The sequence below is a fragment of the Tupaia chinensis genome, unplaced genomic scaffold (assembly GCF_000334495.1).
Source record: "Tupaia chinensis unplaced genomic scaffold, TupChi_1.0 Scaffold000355_1, whole genome shotgun sequence".
NCBI lineage: Eukaryota > Metazoa > Chordata > Mammalia > Scandentia > Tupaiidae > Tupaia > Tupaia belangeri.
This window is the reverse complement of record NW_006159850.1, coordinates 13,935,286-13,958,816: the sequence shown is the minus strand read 5'-3', so window position 1 is coordinate 13,958,816 and position 23,531 is coordinate 13,935,286. Positions and strand designations below refer to the sequence as shown.

At 53.2% G+C, this 23,531-nt stretch overlaps 1 protein-coding gene across 1 annotated transcript in view; it reads right to left on the bottom strand.

Moving 5' to 3' along the window:
* The window catches only part of FCSK (fucose kinase), a 17,076-nt gene extending 6,103 nt beyond the window's left edge, over positions 1–10,973 (bottom strand). Inside the window, 17 exon segments of the mRNA XM_027773511.1 lie at positions 28–63; positions 245–455; positions 1,145–1,515; positions 1,838–1,902; positions 2,354–2,524; positions 2,633–2,734; positions 3,142–3,254; positions 4,106–4,286; positions 4,450–4,569; positions 5,100–5,180; positions 5,528–5,625; positions 6,014–6,086; positions 6,390–6,515; positions 7,197–7,247; positions 7,996–8,147; positions 9,567–9,650; positions 10,736–10,973. Of these exon segments, the coding sequence (XP_027629312.1) occupies positions 28–63; positions 245–455; positions 1,145–1,515; positions 1,838–1,902; positions 2,354–2,524; positions 2,633–2,734; positions 3,142–3,254; positions 4,106–4,286; positions 4,450–4,569; positions 5,100–5,180; positions 5,528–5,625; positions 6,014–6,086; positions 6,390–6,515; positions 7,197–7,247; positions 7,996–8,147; positions 9,567–9,650; positions 10,736–10,757 (2,057 nt within the window). The 5' untranslated portion in view covers positions 10,758–10,973.
* Between the last annotated feature and the right edge of the window lie 12,558 nt (positions 10,974–23,531).

The window sequence follows — 23,531 nt, the reverse complement described above, 5'->3', positions numbered from 1 at the left end:
GTGCGATTCGGGATCTCCCCAGCCCCCTCATAGTGGCGGGCAGCTCGTACGAGCGGGGCTGGCCTGCCAAGAAGGGAAGGAGAAAGGAGACATGGAGCCCAGATGGGGAAGATGGCCTCGGTTTGGAGCCCTCACTGCCCTGGTGACCTGAGGGTGTCTCACCTCTCTCTGGGCTTCCACCACCCCGCCCACTTCCCAGGATGCCTGGGGCCTCTCAAAGGGCTCTGCTTCCACCAGCACCCACCTGCTCAACCACTTGCCCCTCTCCTGGGCGAGTGCCTCCACGCCCCCTGCCAGGTCCCCACACTCCAGGTGGGAGAAGGGCCGCATCCACTCGGGGTTGGCAGCCGGCCCACTCCGTAAGCCTCCCTGGCCCTCTGCCATGCAGCCCAGCACGTCCGCCACACAGGCCAACGCCCGTGCCGCCACGCCAGGGTCTTCTGCCCCAGCTGCAACTGAGGGAGCAGGAGTCAGGGTGACAGGCAAGGGGACCACCCCCCAGTGCCCTCTGCCCCTAGAGATTACCAAACGGTCCCCACACACTCCCAGCCCCTCACACCTCCTGGGTTTTGTCTAAGACATACTGTTTCCTTGGAAAGAACCCCCACTCTCTGCCTGGCCCAGTTCTCATCCTGCCGCCCCAGCCCAAATGTGCCCCTTCCCTCCACCCCAGGGTGCCCACACTGGTAAAGTGCTCAGGCTCAAGGGTCACACCACGTGGGTTCAAGCTGCCACCACCCAGGACAAACTAGCTATGTGGCTGTGGGTAACTGATGAGGATGACATCCCACGGTCCCAGGGCCATAAATGAGATGCCACCTATGAGACTATGGCGCTGAACCACTCAGCATGCCCAGACCTCAGGCAGAGCGGGCCACAGCCCCACATCCTGGCGCCCAGTACAGAGTGTGCAGGTTTGATGAGGGCGGTTAGGACCCAGTCACTTGGCCACTAGGCCTTAGCCTCTGACCAAATTCCCCACTGATAGGTGAAGCTTCCAGAAACCTAACAGTAAACTCCGAGGTGTCCCTTCCCAGTGTCAGTCTCTCACGGCTCTCTAGTCCCCTCGGGTAGGTGTCCCAGAGGGCAAGTACAGCAGATGACCCTGGTCTCACTCCCTGGCTCTAACACCTAGCATACTTACCCTGGTCCAGCGTGGCCAGCAGGGGACCGGGGCAGCCCTCCCGGACAGCAGCCTGGATCAGTGGGCGCAGGCTTAGGTCCTGCCGGGTCTCCAGCACGTGCTGCGCCTTACGCAGGGCCTGGCGGAAGAACAGGTCCCGGCGGGAGGCCAGCGTGGCAGCCCGGTCCAGGCATGGCTGCAACTGCTCCCAGGACAGGCGCCAGGAGGCTCGCCAGGCCCGCAGGGCCTCACCCCCATCCTCCTGGGCCTCCAGCATCCACAGCATGTCCCGGGGCCCCAGGGCCCTCGAAGCGTGAAGTACAGGGAACAGGCGGGCACTGTGGAGGCGACGCTCTGCCGGGGGTGTGTCTGGGTCCCACAGGTCCCAGTCTCTGACGAGGAGAGAGCCACATGAGCCAGAGGGAAGCTCGGGCTCCTACCTCCTCCCCAAGGCCTGACCCTGTCAGTTCATGGGGACAGGACAAATTCCCATATGTGACACACTGAACCATTGCCTGTCCCCTTTCCCAGAGCACCCAACGAAATCCCAAAGTCGTAAGGAGATTTGGAGCAGCCGGGGAAGTGCTGGAGGGAATCAAGCCGTCCCAAACACCCCAATGGATGGTCAGGGAGCCGCTGCTGCCCCGGGGGCAGGGAGGGTAAGACTGAAGCCCCAGCTGCACAGGCCCAGAGGCCCGCCGGGCATCACCTTACCGGACACCTGTCTTCTTGAAGAACTCCTCCCAGGACATGTTGAGAAACGTGCCTGCTCCCTGTCTCTGGGGTTAGAGGAAGAAGCAGTCAGGGCTGCTGGAGCCATAAGACGGGGCTGGGGACACTAGGCCAGAGGGCTGGGAGCTGCTTAACGGGGGACAGGAAGAGAGACACGAGCACACGCTCCAGCAAGCTCAAATGTGGCTTCAAGCCCTGGAGCCTCAAGGTCTGCTCAGGAGCGTAGAATTTGGTGTGGAACCCCAGGAGCCCTCCACACTGGCTCTGCAGCCCAGGGCCACTCACCCTCTCCCTGAACCTGTCTCCAGCCTGTAACACAGGGATAAATCTCCACCCAGCCCGGCGCGTGCACCAGGACGAGAACAGGGCGGTAACGGCCCGCTGAGACGCCATCCTCCAGGCCAGAGCTCAGAGCGCTGCAGTGGGACACAGGCCAGGACCGCTGGGACTCCCCAAAGCTCGAAGATGAGGGTGAGAAGGTGTAGGGTAGGCACCTACCTCCCAGTTGTCCAGACGGCCAAAAAGAGTGAAGGCACGAGCCGGGGCGCCCTGGAGCTGCACATGATGTCCCTGCAGGACGAGGTCACGCATCTCTAGGCCACGCAATGCCTCGGACTGTGCCACATCCAGGCCGCTCACAAAGCAGCCAGTGCCGATGTGGATAGGGCCCTGGCAGGGGAGAGGACAGACAGCCTGAGCGGACAGTCACCCAGGCACACCCCCCAACCCAGGCTGCCCTCGTCCCTCTCCGCCCCTGCCCGTGCTCTTAGGCCTCACCCGCAGGTAGCAGTGCTGCAGGACACTCCCAGGACCCAGTCGGACTGGGCCCTCTAGCAGGCAGCTGATTACAGAGCTCCCAGGCCCCAGGAGCTGCGGCTCCTGTGAAACCAGAGAGGGAAGCCGTGAGGGCCAAAGACTCCAGCCCTTCCCCAGCCCAGCCGCTGGTGCAGGACCTCCAGGCCTGCTGCTCCTAGGCCCTGGGCCAGCCAGATCCCCCTCAGGACCCACCCTGGCCCTGGCTTGAGGTCTACACTCATCCCACCTGGAGGGCCACCTCTGAACCCCCACCTGCCCCTTAGCTCCATGTCACTAGCCCAGATCTGTCATTTCAGACAGACCTGTCCTCGTGCAGCCTCTGCAGGAAGGGCTTCCTTAGCTTCTCAAGCAGGCAGACCTCACGCAGAAGCCTGACTCGGCCGTGTCCTGACTCCATGGGATATAACACCTGGGCTCCCCAAGCCTGGGCCCATACTCCCCGGACCCCAGGGACCACAGGCAGGTCTCACCTCCACCTGTGAGTGCACCGTCTGGGCCCCGGGTCCCCCAGGGAGTGTGAGGCTGCGCAGGAATTCACTGGCCGAGGAGGTCAAGTAGCTGTAGCTGCCATTGGGGACATAGGCTGTAAAGACATGAGCACTGACCCAACCCCAGGCCTCGCCGCTGCGGTGCCAGGCCAGCCTCCCACCCACAGACATTGGGAGGGCGGCCTGGCAACAAGCCCGCCCAGCCAATGGGCCTTGGCCACCTGCTTGAAGTCATATAGCTAGAAAGTAGCAGACTGGACAGGAGTCCAGAGATGAGACAGAAAAATGAGAGGATCGGGCTGGCAGGTGGTAGTTAAGAGTACTGGACTCCTGGGACCAGCAGCTGGCATAATGGCTATATTACTGGACTCCCATGTAGTTGACTGTGGTTCAAGTCCCAGACAAGGTGGCTTATACTCACACCGGGTGCGTGTGCGTTTGTACCCAAGATCCCAAGAGGAGAATGGAGGAGAAGGGACTGTGGCGTGGCCATCCCCCCGGGGGGGTGATATAGAGACAGAAAGCAAGAAATCACCCCCCAGAGGGGATGGTCACACCGCAATCCCTTCTCCTCCATTCTCCTCTCGGGATCTTGGGCATGCACGCACACGCATCTGGCGTGAGTTTTAAGCCACCAGGTCCAGGACACAAACTGCGGTCGACTACATAGGAGTCCAGTGACATAGCCATTACACTAACTGCTGGTTCCCTGTCTCTGTCATGCACCCTATAGCAAAAAATTCTCCCCAAAAAATAATTAATTAATTAAAGTTAAACAAAAAATTCTTTTAAAAAAAAGAAAGAAAAATGACAGAGAGTTCTCTCAGCGGGAGGGCTCTGACTCAGGAGGGGTAGTTGTCAGTCAGGGACCGGCTGCCTGGCCCAGGACACAGGCAGCAGCCCCACCCTGGGGTCTTCACTCCCACAGTCTCCCTCTCCAGGTAGCCGAGAGGCAGTACCCACCCAGGCTGGTGGCGAAGCTCCCTCCACAGCTGGGCCCGGGCATCCTGCAGGTGACCTGTGACACCAGCATCGCCTTGCCCCACCTCCGGCGGCCGCCCCACCAGGAAGTTCTCCCGGCTCACATGCCGAGCCATGCAGAGAAGGACGTCGAAAAACAGGGACAGCTGGGACCGGGAAAGAAGCACTGCTAGTGGTGGGGACCAGGCTGGGCTGAGCTGGGGTGGTCCCATCTGCAGAGGTGCTGACCCAGAGAGGAGAAGGGGGACTGGCCTGAAGCCACAGCACCTCAGCCCTAGGCTAGGGCCACCCAACCACCCCCTCAGTCACCTGGACAGGCCGGGCTCCGGAGTCCAAGCCCATGTAGGTGCAGGCGTCCAGGGGTGGGCTCACGTGGGTGGCCAGGAGGTGCTCGGCGGTCTCCACAGAGAAGAAGACGACCCCAGAGACCTAGGGCGATCCCCAAAAGGGCCAGGCCCAGACATGAGTCAGGGAGGGCACGTGCAGATAGGCCATGCGAGGCCGGGTGTCATTCCAGGCAGGGACTAGTATTTTCTGAGCCATTCCAGCACCCACACCCTTACTACTCACGGGGGTAGCTCCCACCAACGCGCCTTCTGGGACAACCCCCCCTTTAACTTCCAGAACTCTTCCCAAACCCAGTTCTCCACCTTCCGCACCACTCCTGTCCTCGTCCTTGACTCAGAGCAGCCCGAGGCTGGTTCCAGACGTCCTCCCAAGCACATCCCCGCCCTGCCCTCATCTGCTTCTCGGCTTTCCGGCTCAGGACAAGAACTCGAAAGCCCCTCTGCAGCCTTTCTCCACTTGCTCCCTGGAATGCCAGTTCCAGACCTCCCTCAGGTTCTGGTTTTGGCCTGCCCTGGAATCTTCTAGAAGGAGTGGGACTGTGCCATGGGCAGGAAGGCAAATCTTTCCTCCCCCACCCTATAGGGTCCCCATCTTGGACCCAGCAGCCGTACCAGCGGCACCCGCCCATCAGGCCCGACACACCGCTGAATCTCCGCGTCAGTGCCCTGGTAGTAAATGTCCAAGACGAAGCCCTGTGTGGGAGAGGCAGGGTCAGGGCGGGGACCGGGGGACCGGGAGCAAGGCACAGCTGAGGAGCCAACGGGGTGCTTTCCAAAGGAGCAACCAGGATGCAAGCCTGGCCGGAACCAGTGCCCGTGGGGACGCAATCGCCAGATGTGCCCTCGGCGATGGCCTCCTTGTGGTCACTGTGAAATGCATCTTTGGCAAAAGGTAAGAGGTGAGCACCAGAGCTGTGCTGTGGGGGAACTCCTCGGACCCAAGCCCATGCCAGAGAACCCAGGACAAGAGGCTGCCCGAGTGCAGAGCTGGAAGGCCACCCAAGGACCCAGCAGCCCGCACCACCACCCCAAGGCACTACCTGGGAGTCGGCGAGGTAGACTCCGTGATTCTGGGCGTAGGCTGGACTCCCTGGAAGGGCAATTGCTCTGGCTCCCCGGAAGCCCTCCCAGCTGATCCCTGTGGAGTAGGGCAGTCAGGAGGCTCCGAGGGGCAGAAGGAAGGGAAAGCCCGGGGCTAGGGCATCCGGCACCTCTAACAGCAAAGTGAGGTCTCCAAAGCCATAATGGATTTTCCTCTGGGAGAAGGACAACCCCTCCTCTCCCTCCACGAAGCCCAGTGGGGCAGAGGGGCAGGCTGGATGTGTCCATCCTACAGGTAGACTGAGGCCCACCCACCAGGGAAGTCCCTGCCTCTTGGTCTGGGCTACATTCTCCACACCCTGCAGCTTCCCTTCTGAATTAGGGCAGAGGGGCAGGCCCAGAGGCAGAGGTGAGGAGCCGGGACCAGAAAGGCCCAGCTGGCCTCTCACTGTGGTGAGGGAGGCAGCCCCGGGCCCTCAGCTCACCGGGATTCGGAGGAACAGACAGCAGCATGTCAGTGCTGCAGACCCACACGCCTGGCGGGGAGCCTGGGCCCAGCTGCATCAGGAGAGAAAGAAAGAGAGGAGGGAGCTGGTGGCCTGGCCCCTTCCTCTGTCTCTCACAGCTCAGTCTCAGCCCATTCCAGCAGCCACCTTGCCCCAGGAGATGCCTTTGCTAGGTCCCCATGATGCCACCCCCACCCCTCACCTGGACCTGGGACGACAGCATCCCCTAAACCGCTCCTGCTGGGACCCCACCTCCCCCGCATCTTAGCCACCACAGACAAGGGCTGGCGGAGTGCACTAAGAGAGGAGTTGGCTGTGGCTGGGACCAGGCTTGTGGGCCACCATCCAGCCTCACCCGGTGGGTCATGATGTCCAGCAAGCAGTCCAGGTTGCAGACCAAGGCTTCCACAGGGGCCTGGGGGTTCTCTACAGGGAGGCAGGTGAAGGCCCGGCCACAGTCATCGAAGGGGAAGTCTCGGCCCTGGAGTGGAGCAGGGACTCTGCAGAGTCTGCCTCCACCTGGGGACACTCGGGGAGGACAGCCCAGGGCACCTCAGCTTGCAAGAGCAAAAGCCATCAAGTAGAGGACTTATAAAACGTTCTCTTGCTATCTCCTCTGACAGTTTTCTAAATTAACATGATCGTTGTAAAAATGAGGAAATGTAAATGCATACAAAGAGAAAGGGTCCCTCGGGAACACTAAACACTGCCCTCATGTAGAGGGGTACCCTCCTAGGCTTTTATTCATACACTCCTCAATTTTTCTCAGATTTGCCAGAGGATGCGCACACTCCCATGTGAGACAGAACGGGGCACCGGGGGAAGTGATCCCTGAGCACGGTCACACTACGATCCCTTCTCGTCCCTTTTCTCCACACTGTCAGCATTTGGGGTATGCACACATACATGCACAGCGTGTTTTTCAAGCTGCCAGGTGCAAGACTTGAACCAGGCAGTGGGCCGCAGAGCCAGATGAATCTTTCAACCTGTCTAATTTTCTACCAGGACGATATTCCATGTATATTTAGCCAGTTCCCAATTTTTGAACATCTGGATTTGTGCAATGAACATTGGTCAGTATACACGCAATGGTGCAACACCCCTGAAGTCCCGCCCAGCCCTGGGAATTGTGGATCCGGCCTTCTGCATGGCCCCCGCTTACCATATGCAAGATGAGGATCCAGGCTGAGTGCAAGACGTCCGATGTAACCACCTGTCGGGGTGGGACAGCCCTGTCGGCACAGGCCTCAGCAGCCCTGCCCCTCCTGGAGGAGGAGGCCCAGCAGTCCTCCACCTGGGCTACCTGCCTGCTCTATTCTGAGAGGAGACTGCGGGCAACAATGCTGGGTGACTCAGAGGAAGTCACCTCCATATCCGTCACACAGAGGTCCCGCCCCCGCCCCCGCCAATGCCACCTCCATCGTCAGAACATGTCCACACTTGGGACCGCCTCACAGAGCAACTCCCAGCCAGGTGCTATGCAGACCAGGGACCGAGTGAGGCAGGCCAGCACATGCAGACACGGGCCAAGTGGGGACACTGACGCCGGGACCCTGCCCACAGGGGCAGCCACATCTCAGATCCAGGGAACAGGTGCCATGTGGGAATGAGAACCGGGAGTAGGGAGTAGCAGGCCCTCTGAACTGCTCAGAGAAGCCAGGAAGCCACTCTCTGGGATACGGCTCGGGCTTTGGGACACGAAACACGCCCCCCTAGACCTCTGAAGAAAAGCAAGAAAGCCACTCTCTGGGATACGGCTCGGACTTTGGGAAAACGTTCTAAGAGCTGGCCTGCCTCCGGCCCTCATCTGGACAAGGCAGAGCTGAGTCAGTCCAGTTTGCAGACATAGGAATGGCAGCCGAGGGCCGCCTTGGTGAGGGTGACAGCGCCAGAAGAGGGGATCTTGGAAAGGCTCTGGCTCCGACAGGACACAGGCCGAGGCGGCATGCGCAGGCACTCACGGTGAAGCCCGAGCGGGCACTCAGGTGCTCAGCAGCCACCAGCAGGGCGTTCAGGGTGGCTCCACCACTGCCCACACGCGTCTCGGGATCCTCCACGGCCAGCAACAGCGTCGCCGGGGGGATTTGCTCACGCTTCTGCCGCAACTCCAGCTCTGGGATCAGAAAAGTGCGAGGGTCTGCCTCTGGTCACCCTGCCCTGGTCCAAAGCAGCTGAGTAGGCTGACTGATGGTTATTTCTTTATCTTCTTCAACCTAATGGCTTTTCCTTCTTTCTTTTAAAAAGAATTATTTTATTTAACTTTATATATTTTAATTTGACCAGAGAGGGACAAAGTGAGAGCGAGACAAAAAGAGAGAGAGAAAGTGAGAAAGTAAGCAGCCAGGTCCAGGACTCGAACTGCATTTGGCTACATGGGAGTCCAGCGTCCTTAGCCGCCATGCCGCCTGCTGGCCCCCACCTAATAGTTTCCCTTTATTTTTATTTATTTATTTATTTATATTTTGGGGAGGGTTTTGCTATAGGGTGCATGCACTCACTAGGCAGGAAGAGAGAGAGAGAGACAGAGAGATAGGAAACAAGAAGTCACCCACCCCGGGGTGGGGGGGATGGCCACACCACAATCCCTTCTCCTCCATTCTCCTCTCGGGATCTTGGGCATGCAGGCACATGGACCCAGCGTGAGTTTAAGCCACCAGGTCCAGGACTCAAACTGCAGTTGGCTACATGGGAATCCAGTGACATAGCCATTACGTTAACTGCTGGTCCCATCCCTTAATTTTCTTTTTTTTTTTAGATTTTGCTTTAGGGTGTGTGCACTCACTGGAGAGAGACAAAAAGAAAGAGAGTGAGAAAATACCCCCAGGGGATGGTCATGCTGTAATCCCCTCGCTGTAATCCCTTCTCCATTCTCCTCTTGGGATTTTGGGCATGCCTGCACACGAACCCAGCATGTTTTTCAAGTCTTAAGGTCCAAGACTCAAACCACAGTCAACCATGGGGTATCTAGCCACCTTAACTACCAGGCCATCAGCTGGTTCAAGCTTAGTAGCTTTTCATGTATTAGCTCATTAGATGTTTTGGGGGGAGGTTTTTGGAGAGGTTTTCGCTATAGGAAGTGTGCACTCCCAGGAAAGACAGAGAGAGACAGAGAGACAGAAAGTGAGAAATCACCCCCCAGGGGGGATGGTCACACCGCAATCCCTCCTCCTCCATTCTCCTCTCAGGATCATGGGCATGCACACACATGTGCCCAGTGTGAGTTTAAGCTATCTGGTCCAGGACTCGAACAGCAGTCGACTACATGGGAGTCCAGCGACCTAACCATTATACCATCTGCTGGTCCCAAGCTCATTAGATCTAGACCTGGCTCTGGGAGGTAAGTACCATTACTCCAACTTACAGATGAGAAAACTGAGACACAAGGAAATTATATGCCGTGTATGAGATCACACAGCTGAAAGAAGTGGGTTTGAACTCAGGCCTGCCTGGCTGCTAGGGTATAGAGATACATTAATAGCACGGGAGGGGAGGAGTCCTACACAAGGAGAGAGGGGCAGAGGGGAGCGCCTACCTCTCTGAAAGACCGAGACGCTGTCCTTGTACTGGCATGTCAGGATGATGACCGTCCAGTCAACCCCCTTCAGCGGCTCCATTCCTGAGGCGGGGACATGAGCATATGCGAACGCTTTGTAAATTATCATACACCACAGGTAATTCTTCTGGGTATGCAGATGCATGAATTTTAACACGTGTGTAGATTCTGGTGGCCACCACCATATACCCCAATAACTCCCTCATGCTACCCCTTCTCTGTCCCTAACCTGACAACCACCAATCTGCTCCCTGTAGCTATAGTTTTGTTTTTAAAGAAGTATTTATTAGATTTTACTATTATTACTATTATTAATTTGCTATAGGGCATGTATACTCACCAGAGAGAGATGAGAAAGAGAGAGAGAAAGTGAGAACATAGGCTGCAGGTCTAAGACTCGAACTGCAGTCGGCCATGTGGGAGTCCAGTGCCTTCACCACCATGTCACCTGTGGTCCCCTGTAGCTATAGTTCTGTCTTTTCAGAATAACCAAGTAGAGGGACCAGCAGCTGGTGTAATGGCTATGTCGCTGGACTCCCATGTAGTCAACCATGGTTCAAGTACCAGACCCGGTGGCTTAAACTCACACCGGGCACAAGATCCCAAGAGGAGAATGGAAGAGAAGGGATTGCGGTGTGGCCATCCCCCCTGGGGAGTGATTTCTCGCTTTCAGTCTCTCTGTCTCTCTGTCTTTCTGGCAAGCGCATGTGCCCTATAGCAAAAAACTCTCAAAAAAAAAAAAAAAGAAAAGAAAAGAATAACCAAGTAGGGCCAGCTGGTGGCATGTTGGTTGAGGTGACTGGATCCCACATGGCTGACTGTACAGTTTGAGTCCCCAACTTGGTGGCTTGAAAAACAACGCTGGGTGTGTGTGCATGCACACCCAAAATCCCAAAAGGGATTGTGGCATGGCCATCCTTCATGGGGGTGGGGGGATGATTCCTCACTTTCCTTTTCTCTCTCTCTCTCTCTGGTGAGCACACATACCCTCTGGCAAATAAAAACAAAGTCAAATAAACAGAATATAATCTTTTAAAGTTAGCTCTTTCATCCATCAAAACACCTCTGAGGTGCAACCAAGTTGTTGCCTGTTATCACTAGCCTGACCCTTTTCCTCTGCAGAGCAGAATTCCCCTGCATGGACGTACCACAGTCTGTCTCTCCATTCATCCACTGAAGGACAGCTGGGCTGACTCTGGTTTTTGTCAATCATGAACAAAGCTGCTGTAAGCTTTCGGGTGCAGGCTTGTGTGAATATAAGACCATTTCTCTGAGTGGACACAAGGGAGTGGGATTCCTGGGGCACATGGTAAATGTATGTGGACATTCTTTTTTAATTAATTATTTCTTCTTCTTCTTCTTCTTCTTCTTCTTCTTCTTCTTCTTCTTCTTCTCCTTCTTCTTCTTCTTCTTCTTCTTCTTCTTCTTCTTCTTCTTCTTCTTCTTCTTCTTCTTCTTCTTCTTCTTCTTCTTCTTCTTCTTCTTCTTCTTCTTCTTCTTGGATGGTCACGCCGCAATCCATTCTCCTCCATTCTCCTCTCGGGATCTTGGGCACGCACGCACACGTGCCCAGCGTGAGTTTTAAGCCACCAGATCCGGGACTCGAACCACAATCGACTACATGGGAGTCCAGCAACATAGCCATTACGCTAACTGCTGGTCCCATCTTCTTATTATTTTTAATTTGACCAGAAGAGACAGAGCAAGAAGGAAAGTGAGAAAGCAAGCTGGCAGGCCTGGGATCTGAATGGCGGTCGGCCATGTCGGAAGTCCAGCCACCACACCACCTGCTGCATCCTTTCTTTTTTAAGTTTATTTTCTTTCATGCATGGTAGAAAGCATGTGTGCGCTTTTAGAGAGAGAGAAAGAGAGAGAAGCGCCTTCAACAGTGTCACATAGTGCCACGATCCCTTCTAGTAGCCCTCCAACTCCAGATGCCGGGCGTGCATGAGTGCACCAGGGCTGTCTTCCAGATAAGTCTGGGCTCTAGACCTGTGGTCAGCCATGTTGCTTCTAGCACTGCAGCTCAGTCTGTTACTAGCTGTGCCACCAGGCTGGATCTGCTCTCATTCTATTGGGTCATCAGAAAAGTCATGATGCATTTTTGCGTAGAAATACATAGAAAAATATGTCATGACTTTTTCAACAACCCAGTAAAATTTGGGCGCAGGACCAGCAAGTGGCATGGAAGTTAGGGCAGCTGGACTCCCACACGACCAACCGCAGTTCAAGTCCCAGACCCGCCAGCTTGAAAACCATACTGGGCACATGTGCATGTGTACCTAAAATCCAAGAGGAGAATGAGAAGGGATTACAGTGTTGACATCCCACCTTGGGGATGATTTCTCACTTCCCCTCTTTCTCTGCCTCTCGTGAGTGCACCCACTCTGCAGAAAAAAAAAAGGGGGGTGAGTATGATTTCCTGGGGACTGTGCTCAGGGACAGGAAGTGAAGGAAGCAGGACAAGGTAGATTGTTGCTCCCCCCACAAGCAAGGAGCTACCCTTCCCGTATGACCATCCCCTCCTCATTCGACCACTGGCTCTGAGCTGCTAACTTCCCAGGCTGCTTTGACTGAAGATGCTTCCCCAAAGGGGTCAGCTGTGGGGGCCAGTACACACACTGTGAGCTGGAGGGGGGTGACAGCTGCTCAAGGGGATCCAGAGACTCAAAAGGCCCTCCCCTCCAGAGGGCCCAAGACAGAAGGGACAGAGGCCCTCCCTACAGCCTTCTTCCTCCAGGGCACTCTGGGCAAGTCGGAAAAGGGAAGCCAAAGTGATGGACCCATCCCCACCCACGCTCCTCCCAGATGGGAAACCAGTCTGACTCCAGAGCCCCTGGGCTCCCCAAGACCACCTGTAGATGAACCCCCAGGCCTGCCCTGGCATCTACCTCCCATGAAGCAGCCCACCCACCCCTTCTTCCCCATGCTCCCCAAAGCTCAGACGGTCAGAGCAAGCAGATGCCACCACCCCAGATGTGCCCCGGGCATGCCTGCAGCAACCAGCCCACGCCCCAGCCAAAAGCAGACAGGAAACCTGCACTTCAGTAAGTTTCTTGTGCCAGACTCTGCTGCCACCAAGCTCATGGTTACAGCCAACACGACACCACCACTTAGCGACACCCACGCTCCCTGAGCTTTCAGGAAAAGCCTCCGTCAACCACAGAAACTGCTCTGTTCCCTGCTCAGGAGGTGAAATCCAGAGGGCCTGAGCTGCAGACTGTGGGCCAGCACTGAGGACAGAGGTTCACCCCGAGAGTCCACCTGGCTTTCTTTGTGAAGTGGAGAGAAGGCCCTGGTCACCAACTCACAGCATGACCTTAGGCACCCTAACCCTCTCAGGAGTCCTGCAGTAGTACGTACAATTGACAGGTATCCCCAGCTGCTGAGATTTGCACCCCACTTGGTTCTCACAAGGCCATGCTCCCTACCAGCTAGCCACTCCCAACCAGCGACTGGGTGCAGAGGGATACTGAGGCAGGCACATTCCTTCAAGACGAGATTTCTCTGACAGGCACCTTTGGCTGCCAGACTCCCCATCAACCAAGCTAGCGCTGTCTTAGAATGCACTGTGCCTGGAGTCTTCTATGCCCACTCTCCTTCCGGGGCAGGCTCCTGAACAGAGGCCAGACCTGGACTGCAGCCCACAGCTCTCCCAGCCTCTCTGGCACCCTCCCCCCTTTCTTCCCCAAGAAACTCTTGCTAAGGTCCAATCACACCTTAGCATCTGCTTCTCTGAGTCCCCAGACTAACATAGGGAATAAAATATCAGTCCTTTCTTGGCACCTCAAAGAGAAAACTGGGCCAGCTGCAGTGGCGCAGCGGTAATGCAATTCTCTGCAATGCAAAGACTGCATGGAAGGCTCTAGGTTCACGGCCCGAGGTCTCCCTGTGCACACTGGGCATTTGTGCATGCTGTGATCTTGGTTGGCTGAGCCAGGTGTGGGGTCTGGCATGGAGACCTAGTTAGGGTGCCCCCCCCTCTCTCTCGGAAGAAATTAATGAATAAGCTTAAAAAAAAAAAAAAAAAAACTAAGTAAAAGTATTTAGTGGAAGGCCAGCAGGTGGCATGGTGGTTAAGACACTGGAGTCCCACATGGCTGTAATTCGAGTCCTAGACCCGGTAGTTTGAAAATCATGCCAGGCGTGTGTGTGTGTGTGTGTGTGTGTGTGTGTGTGCATGCACACCCAAAATCCCAAGAGAAGAATGGAGGAGAAGGGTCTGCAATGTAGCCATCCACCCTGGGGGGAGATTTCTCTTTCCCCTCTCTGTCTCTCTCTGGTGAGTGCACATACCTTATGGCAAAATTTTAAATAATTTTAAAAAGCAAATAAGAAATGTCCTGGGCTGGCAGGTGGGGTGGTCCTTGGGGGCGCTGAATTCCCACATGGCCGACCGCCTTTCGAGTCCCAGACCTTGTGGCTTGCTTTCTCGCTTTCCCTTTCTCTCTCTGTCTCTCTCTAGTCAAACTGAAAAGTAATAATAACAAATGGAGTTAAATAAAGAATTTTTTTTTCCGGGCCCGTGTGCGTGCATGCCCAAGATCCCGAGAGGAGAATGGAGGAGAAGGGATTGCGGCGTGACCATCCCCCCGGGGGGTGATTTCTCGCTTTCTGTCTCTATGTCTCTCTCTGTCTGTCTGGCGAGTGCATGCGCCCTATAGTGAAAATCTCTCCAAAAAAAAAATAAAGAATTTTTTTTAAAAATGTCCCAAGGAGAGTCCAATGGCCCAGAAAGTAAGCCAGTCTTAGTCTCAGCATAGTGATAGAGGGACAAGGGCGGATGACAAGTCATGACCCTAACAGAAGGGCATCTCCATCTGAACTAAACTTTCTAGAGACAGAGGAAGTCCTGGGCTGGGTATCAGCCCTCTAGGACTCTGTCTCCATCTCTGCCTCTTCCTGTGTGGTCCTGGGCAGATTATTTAACCTCTCTGAATCTCAATTTTCTAATCTGAAAACTAAGCCAAACATGCAAATCTCCTAGGACTGTTGTCACATTATATAACATAAAATGTGCAGCATACAATCTCCGTAAATGGTAGATCTTTCTACTTAGCTAAGGAAGGGAATGGGAGGATTAAACTAGCCCTGAGGCAGGATGAAGTGAAGACTCTAAAATACACCTAGGGGGCTAGCTGGCTGTGTGGTGATTAAGGCAGCTGACCCCACATCTAAGTTCGAGTCCTGAACCTGGCAGATAGAAAAACACATGGGACATGTTTGTGTATATGCCCAAAATCTCCAGGGGAGAGCAGAGAGAAGAGATTGCAGAGGGGCAATCCCATTTCTCACTTACTTTATCTTTCTCTCTCTCAGAGCACACACGCCCTACAGCAAACTAAAAACGTATCCTTTGGGTCAAAGATGATCTTGAAAAAGAAAAAAAAAAAAAAAAAGAAAGAAAGAAACAAAAACAGAAAAACAGTGGAAGTCTGGAGAAAACAAGCAAGGTTGGGCGGGTAGCCCATGCCAGATCAACCCAGAGTATTCTTCAGTAATACCAAAGGGGATGGGCCCAGCCTAGTGGCCTAGTCAACAGCAAACTAAAATGCAGTGCTGGAAGACACATGCTGACCAGGGGTTTGGATCCCAGGCTGGGAGTGTGTGCATGCCCAATATCCTCATGAGCCCCTGGAGGATTGAGGAAAAGAGACCCCAATGCGATGAGGCCCTGAAGAGGGTGCTTCTCCCCTCATCCTTCTCTCGGGAGCATGCACCTGCTCTCTGTCATGAATAAGATAAACTCATTTAAAAGGTGGAATGATACTGGTAGCTCGCACTTAGGTAGGGCTTTTATGGGGTATTGTGACAAGTGTACTGCAGTACCTATCATCTCCTATAGCCCAAGCCACAGCCCTGTGAGTTGGACCTTTTTTTTTTTTTTTTGAGAGAGAGATTTTTGCTATAGGGTGCGTGCGCTCGCCAGACAGACAGAGAGAGACATAGAGACAGAAAGCGAGAAATCACCCCCCAGGGGGGATGGTCACGCCGCAATCCCTTCTCCTCCATTCTCCTCTCGGGATCATGGGCACGCACGCACACGCGCCCGGCGTGAGTTTTAAGCCACCAGGTCCGGGACACAAACCGCGGTCGACTACATGGGAGTCCAGCGACATAGCCATTACGCTAACTGCTGGTTCCCTGAGTTGGACCTTTTTAAAATTATTTTATTTAACCTTATTTATTTATTTTAATTTGACCATAGAGGAATAGAGTGAGAGAGAGAGAGAGAGGGAAAGTAAGAAGGAAAGCCACCAGGTCCAGGACTCGAACTGCAGTCGGCCGTGTGGGAGTCCAGTGCCCTTAACCACCATGCCACCTGCTGGCCCCTAAATTGGATCTTGTCATATCTGCTCTACAGAGAAGGAAAGGTTAGCGTTGACACAGCCTGCCAGAGGTCGTACACAGCAGGTCAGGTGCAGGCCACGTGTCCCACACCAACGTTCATGCTCTTAACCACGCTAGACAGGAAGCATCTGTCCTGGAGGATTTTCCACATCCACACAGAAATCTCAGAATACAAGCCTCTAATTATTCCAATATTCTGCTGCAGCCAAGTTAAATGTTTCCTAATGTACTCAGCTACAATGTCCAAAATTAGGGTAGGGTGAGGGAGACGCCCACAGAATAAAATAATAAGGCTTCTTCATATGTGTGTATACACACATACATACATACACATACGTGTGTATATACACATGCATGTATATATACACAAAGGTATATGTGCTTATAGAGATGTGTGTACACGCGTGTGTGTACGTGTGTGCATATGTACATATATGTATATGTGACTGCGCGTCCACGTATGTATATATGACAGTCCCGTCACCTTTCTTCAGTTCTCTAGATTTCCAGCACGCATACACTCAGGCAGCTGAGGTCGTTTTTGAGCTGCCTGTCTGGGACTCTAACGGGGCGCAGTGGCTGTGTGGGATCCAGCCGCCTTGACCTCTGCCACCAGCTGGCCCCATCTGAGCTTTTCAGAGAGAGATGGGCTAGGTACAGACTGCACAATTTTAGAAGTTAAGAGGCGGAAATAAAACCAGGCTCACAGAGAACTGATACGCTGCCGTCTGAAAAAGGCAGAAAGAAGTTGGTCGAGAGTAAAATCACGTTGCAAATTACACAAAAAGCATGTCATTCGTGTGCAATAAAGACCACCCCTGATGGTGTAAACTGAGGCAAAAGACGCAGCCTGAATACCAGAGAAGCGCCAGCATCCAGAGTCCCTCCCGCCTCCGGTTAGGAGCCCCGGGGCCCGATCCCTCCCTGTCCCAGCCGTCCGCAGGGTCCACGACACAAACCAGGTTCCTGGGGTTCCAGCTGAAAGCCCCGGGCCCAGGGCAAGTGAGACCAGCACACGCCCCCAGTAGCAGGTGGGCTTTGGGGGCGCAGGCACAGTACCCGGAAAAACCTCCCTGCCAGGACCCCCGCGGCCTGTGGCCGGGTTCGGACCTGCGCATCTGGAAGAGCCGTCGGGAGGCGGCGCGCGGACAGGGATAGGCGAGGACCGCGCGGACAGACTTCCCTGCCGCCCCGCCGGCCGAGCGGGCTCTTTAACGCGGGCTGCGCGGCCCCTCGCGGCGCACCCTGGGGAGAGTAGTTTCGCCCTCCGCCTGCCGTGGCTGGGGGGCCGCCCCCCCCCACCCCAAAGGGCCGGCTCCGAGCTGCCGCAGGGGGAGGCGGGTATGATCGGGGCAGCGCTTGGCTCAAGGACAGTCCGACTCCGGGTCGAGAAGGACAGCGGGGCGAGGGGGCCCTCTGCCGGCGAAACTACAACTCCCAGAAGCACCACTGCGCCTTAAAGGCGCACGCCCGCTTTCTGGGACTCCAGGTCCCAGGCTAGAGTGTTTGCTTTGTGTTGTGTTTGTTTTTATCCCACCCTTGCTAGAGCCCGGAACCAAACGCTTCTGTCTGGAGAAAAATCCTTTCGAGAGGGGACATAATCACAGCTTGGGCGCGAACTCAGCAGCTGCCCGTTGGACGGGCCGCCGGCAGCGCGTCTGGGGCGACAGTTGGCTTCTTCCGGAAGAAAACTTTGCAGCTCTGCAGTGGGAAGGGGCTCCGCCGAGCTTTTGGAAAAGTTGTAAATGGCAGCGTTGTTTGTCAGAGGCGAACGTGGGAAACTGCCCGAGTGTTTCTCTCTCCCGGACGGGAAAGCTAAACCAGCCACACCCGTGCAGTGGAATACTGTGCAGTGGTAGAGCGCCAGGTAGACCTACAGATAAACAAGGAAGCTGTTGAAGGTAGTTTAAGGGAGACGAATCCGGCTGGAGAGCGTGTGTACGGGAAGCCGCTCCAGTCAAAAATCACCCACGCCAGTCAAAAATCACGTCGTACGCTCTGGGCGTGTGTGCCTGTGTGTCTAAAATCCCGAGAGGAGACTGGAGGAGAAGGAATCCCGCGTGGCCAACCCAACTCGGGCGTGATTTTTTGCTTTGTGTATCTGACTCTGTCTCTCCAGCAAGCTTAAGTGCCCTGAATTAGAAATCTCCCTTAAAAATAAATAAATAAGTAATGTGTATGGACAGGAACATGACCGGACAGCAATGCTTCATTGGTGGGAAGAATTTAAACTTTATGTACATTGTTTCCTTTTTATTTCAATGTACTTTATTTTTCTTTTCTTACAGGTTGTCACCATAGGGTGTACATTTGCCTGAGAGAAAGGAAAAGTGAAAAATCACCCTCCCCCCCCCACACACACACCAGGAATGACCACCCACAGTACCTTCTCTTGGTTTTCTTGGGGGGTGGGAGTGGCCCGTGTATGTGATTTTTAAATCCGTGTGTCCCAGGACTTGAACCAGGGTCAGCCATGTGGGAATCCAGCGCATTAACCACCATGCCTCCAGCTGACACCAAGGGTGTGTTTTCCAGATCTGCTGTGGTTAATAGCCTGAGTCCTGCTCTATTTCATTTTTTCTTTTTTTGGAGAGGTTTTGCTATAGGGCACATGCACTCGCCAAACAGACAGAGAGAAACAGAGAGACAGAAAGCGAGAAATCACCCCCCAGGGGGGATGGATGGCCACGCCACAATCCCTTCTCCTCCATTCTCCTCTCTGGATCGTGGGCACACACGCACGCGCACCTGGGGTGAGTTTAAGCCACCAGGTCCGGGACTAGAACCGCGGTCGACTACGTGGGAGTCTAGCGACATAGCCATTACACTAACTGCTGGTCCCAGAGGCCCTGCTCTATGTAACCATCTGTGAAGTGGATTAACAAGGGTTTGGAATGCCTGAGGTTGTCTGGGGTTTTTTGTTTGTTTGTTTTTGCTTATAGGGCGCATGCGCTGGCCAGAAACACGGAGAGACAGAAAGCGAGAAATCACCCCCCAGGGCCATGCCACAATCCCTTCTCCTTCATTCTCCTCTTGGGATCTTGGGCACACATGCACTGGCATCCGGCGTGAGTTTAAGCCACCGGGTCTGGGACTCGAACCATGGTGGACTACATGGGAGTTCAGCAACATAGTCATTACGCTAACTGCTGGTCCCGCCTGAGATTGTTACCAGGATAAGATAAATGCCTGACTCCAAGTAAGTGCTCAAAAATACAAGCGGTTATTGGTTATTTTTGTTGTTTTGTTCACTCTCGTGTCCTCAGCCCCTAGTTCAGGGCCTAAAACTTGGTAGGTGAATTTTTTGTTTGTTTATATTGTTTCCTACAGGATGTGTGCTTGCCAGAGAGAGACAGAGAAAGAGAGAGACCTTCCCCTAGTGGGAGATGGCCATGCCACAATCCCTTCTCCATTCTCCTCTCAGTATTTTGGACACAAATGCACATGCACCGGGCATGTTTTTCAAGCTGCTGGGTCTGGAACGTGAACAGCATGGTTGACCGTGTGGGATTCAGCCTCCTTAACCTCCGTGCCACCTGCTGGCCCCAAGTAGTAGGTAATTTTGTTGAATGAATGAATGAAGAGCAGTCTCCTGCTCCACTCCCATTACCCTGTCTCCTCCTCCTCCCATCAGTCTTCTCCCACTGGAGCTAGCCCCTCACTTCCCAGGTCTCCTCCTTCCCCCACTTTCCTGCCTGCTCTTCCTTCTGTGAACCCTGGTGGCCTCCAGGGAAGTGATGACGGCCTCCCATGACTGCTGTTCTCAGCAGTGCAGATCCCAGCTCTGCGGTGGAGTGGGAGGCAGGGATGCCTGCAGCTGCAGCTCTGGCAGGTGCTCAAGAAAGCAAGAGTCCCTTGAGGAGTTCAGAGGCAAAGGGCACCTCCCCACCTTCTAGGACAGGCAGGGTTGGGGAGAGGGCTCCATAATGGTTTTAGCATTTCAGCAACCTGAGAAGCAAAAGGTACTCAAGAAAGGTTTTTTCAGTTTTTGGTTTTTATAAAAACAAAGTCCTCTGCTCTCTCTGTCAGCAGGAGACACAAAAACACGTCTCTCTGGCCTGTATATAGTCCTGCTGTCTGGGGTACATGAAGCCATAAAAAAAGTTCTGAGATGTTACAGTAGAGGGGAGTGATTAATCCAAGGGTTTGAAATCCTCCCAGCTCCCCGTACTTTGTTACAGTGCAAGCAAGCTACTCAACCTCTTTGAACCTCAACTTCTTGTATTTACCTAATCAGGCTTTTGAGAAGAATCAATGAGCTAATGCACCTAAAAGTTTTGGCACAGCACCAACTTAATACAATAATGATGTATTTTTTATTATTATTATTTAGAGACTTTTGCTATAGGATGCATGTACTGGCTGGAGAGACAGAGAGGCAGAAAGTGAGAAATCACCCCCCAGGGAGATGGCCACACTGCAATCCCTTCTCCTCCATTTTCCCCTTAGAATTTTGGACACACATGCATGCATGCCCAGCGTGAGTTTCAAGCCACTGGGTCCAGGATTCAAACCACAATTGACCACTTGGGAGTACAACACCTTGAAAATTATGCCAACGACATAGCCATTACGCTAACTGCTGTCTTTGGACTCCCGTGTAGTCAACCATGGTTCGAGTCCCGGACCCAGTGGCTTAAACTCACGCCAGGCATGCATGAGTACATGCCTCAGTTCCTGATAAGAGAAGGGATTGCAGCGTGGCTACACCCCCTGGGGGGTGATTTCTCACTTTCTGTCTGTCTCTGTCTTTCTGGCGAGTGCACGCGTCCTATAGCAAAAACCACTAAAAAAAAAATTATCTGAAAAAAAATTATTTATGGGAACCATCAGTTAGCGTAATGGCTATGTCACTGGACTCCCACATAGTCGACCGCGGTTCGCGTCCTGGACCCGGTGGCTTAAAACTCACGCCGGGCGCGTGTGCGTGCGTGCCCAAGATCCTGAGAGGAGAATGGAGGAGAAGGGATTGCGGCATGACCATCCCCCCGGGGGGTGATTTCTCGCTTTCTGTCTCTCTGTCTCTCTCTGTCTGTCTGGGGAGAACATGTGCCCTATAGCGAAAACCTCTCAAAAAAAAAAAAAAAGAATTACTCCTAGTAATAGGAGTATATATATAAAAAAAAAATTATTTATTAATGAGAACAGCAGGTGGTGTGATGATTGGAGGTGCTGGATTCCCAGATGGCTGACCATAGTTCGAGTTTCGGACCTGGTGAATTGCTTTCTTACTTTCCTTTTCTCTCTTTTTGGTCAAATTTTAAAAATAATAATAACAAATGGAATTAAATAAACAAATAATTTTTAAAAGAATTATTTATCATTCATTCATTTATTTTAATTTGACCAGAGAGAGACACAAGAAAAAGAGGGAAAGTGAGAAAGCAAGCCCCCAGGTCCAGGACTCAAACTGTGGTCTGCCATGCGGGAATGTCCAGCGCCTTAACCACCATGCCACCTGCTGGCCCCATAAATTCATCTTTTTTAAAAAATTGCTTATTATTGAGGCCGGCAGGTGGCATGGTGGCTAAGGACACTAGACTCCCACATTTATTCATTTATCTATTCCAATTTGACCAGAAAGGTACAGAGTGAGAGAGAAAGGGAGAGAGAAAATGAGAAAGCAAGCCGCCAGGTCTGGGATGCAAACCGCAGTCGGCCATGTGGGAGTCCAGTGCCCCTAAACACTGCACCACCTTCTACCCCAAAATAAAATTTTTTTCAATAACATTACTTATTATCATATTTATTTTTTTAGAGAGAGATTTATGTGGGATCCATCCACACCTTAATCACTACAGCAACTGGTCCTCTGTCTTACTTTTTTTTTTTTACCGTAGGGTATGTGTGCTCGCCAGAATGACAGAAAATCATCCCCCAGGAGGGATGGCCGCACCATAATCCCTTATCCTCCATTCTCCTCCTGGGATCTTGGACATGCATGCACATGCACCCAACATAAGTTTTAAGCCACCGGGTCTGGGACGCGAACCGTGGTCGACTACATGGGAGTCCAGCAACATAGCCATTATGCTAACTGCTGGTCTCTTATTATTATTATCATTTAAATTTACCAAAGAGAGACCAAGAGAAAGAGGGAAAGTAAGAAAGAAAGCCAGAGGACCAGCAGTTAGCATAATGGCTATGTCACTGAACTCCCATGTTGTCGACTGCGGTTCGAGTTCCAGACCCTGTGACTTAAACTCACACCGGGCGCGTGCGTGTGCGTGCCCAAGATCCCGAGAGGAGGAGAAGGGATTGCAGCGTGGCCATCCCCCCTGGAGGGTGATTTCTCACTTTCTGTCTCTCTGTCTCTCTCTAATTCTCTGGCGAGCGCATGTGCCCTATAGCAAAAACCTCTAAAATAAAAAAAGAACAAAAGAAAGCCAGTAGGCTTTTTACTGTTATTATTTAATTCACTATAGGGCACATGTGCTCACCAGAGAGAGCAAGAGAGAGAGAAAGTGAGAAAGCAAGCTGCCAGGTCCAGGACTTGCACCTCAGTAGACCATGTGGAAGTCCAGCGCCTTAACTGCCATGCCACCTGCTGGCCCCTTTTCTCCCAACTCTTAAAAACCAATATGCTACCAAGCAGATGGTGTAATGGTTACGTCGCTGGACTCCCACATAGTCGATCACAGTTCTAGTCCCAGACCCAGAGACTTAAAACTCACGCCAGGCCAGGCGAATGTGCATGCGTGCCTAAAAATCCTAGAGGAGTATTAAGGAGAAGGGATTACAGTGTAGCTATTCCCCTAGAGGTGATTTCTCGCTTCTGTCTCTCTGGCGAAGGCACACATCCTATAGCAAAAATCTCTCTAAAAAAAAACCAACATGCTGGAGGCTGGTGGCATGGTGGTTAAGACACTGGACTCCCACATGGACAATTGCGGTTCAGATCCTCCACCTGGTGCCTTGCTTTCTCACCTTTCTCTTTCTGTCTCTCTCTGGTCAAATTAAAAAATAAATAATAATGGGACCCACAGGTGGTGTAATGGTTACGTTGCTGGACTCCCACATAGTCTACTGTGGTTCAAGCCCCAGACCTAGCAGCTTAAAACTCGCACCAGGCACATGTGCGTGCATGCCCAAAATCCTGAGAGGAGAGTAGAGAAGAAAGGATTGCAGTGTGGCCATCCCTCCTGGAGGGTGATTTCTCACTTTCTCTGTTTCTCCGTCTCTCTCCGGCAAACTCACACATCATATAGCAAGAAATCTCTCTCTAAAAATAAAATAATAATAACAACAACAACAAATAAAATTTAATACATTTTTTTAGAGAGTTTTTTGCTATAAGTTGCATGTGCTTGCCAGAGAGACAGAGAGATACAGAGACAGGAAGTGAGAAATCACCCTCTCCCCCCAGCTGGGATGGCCATGCTGCACTCCCATCTCCACGCTCCTTTAGGGATTTTGGGCATGCACACACACGTGCCCAGTGTGACTTTTAAGCCGTCGGGCCCAGGATTTGAACCATAATCGACTACGTGCAAGTCCGGTGACATAAACATTATGCCATCTGCTGGTCCCAATCATTTTTTTTTTAAAGCAATATACTGCCTTTTGGGCAGAACTGCCATCTTCCAGTAATTA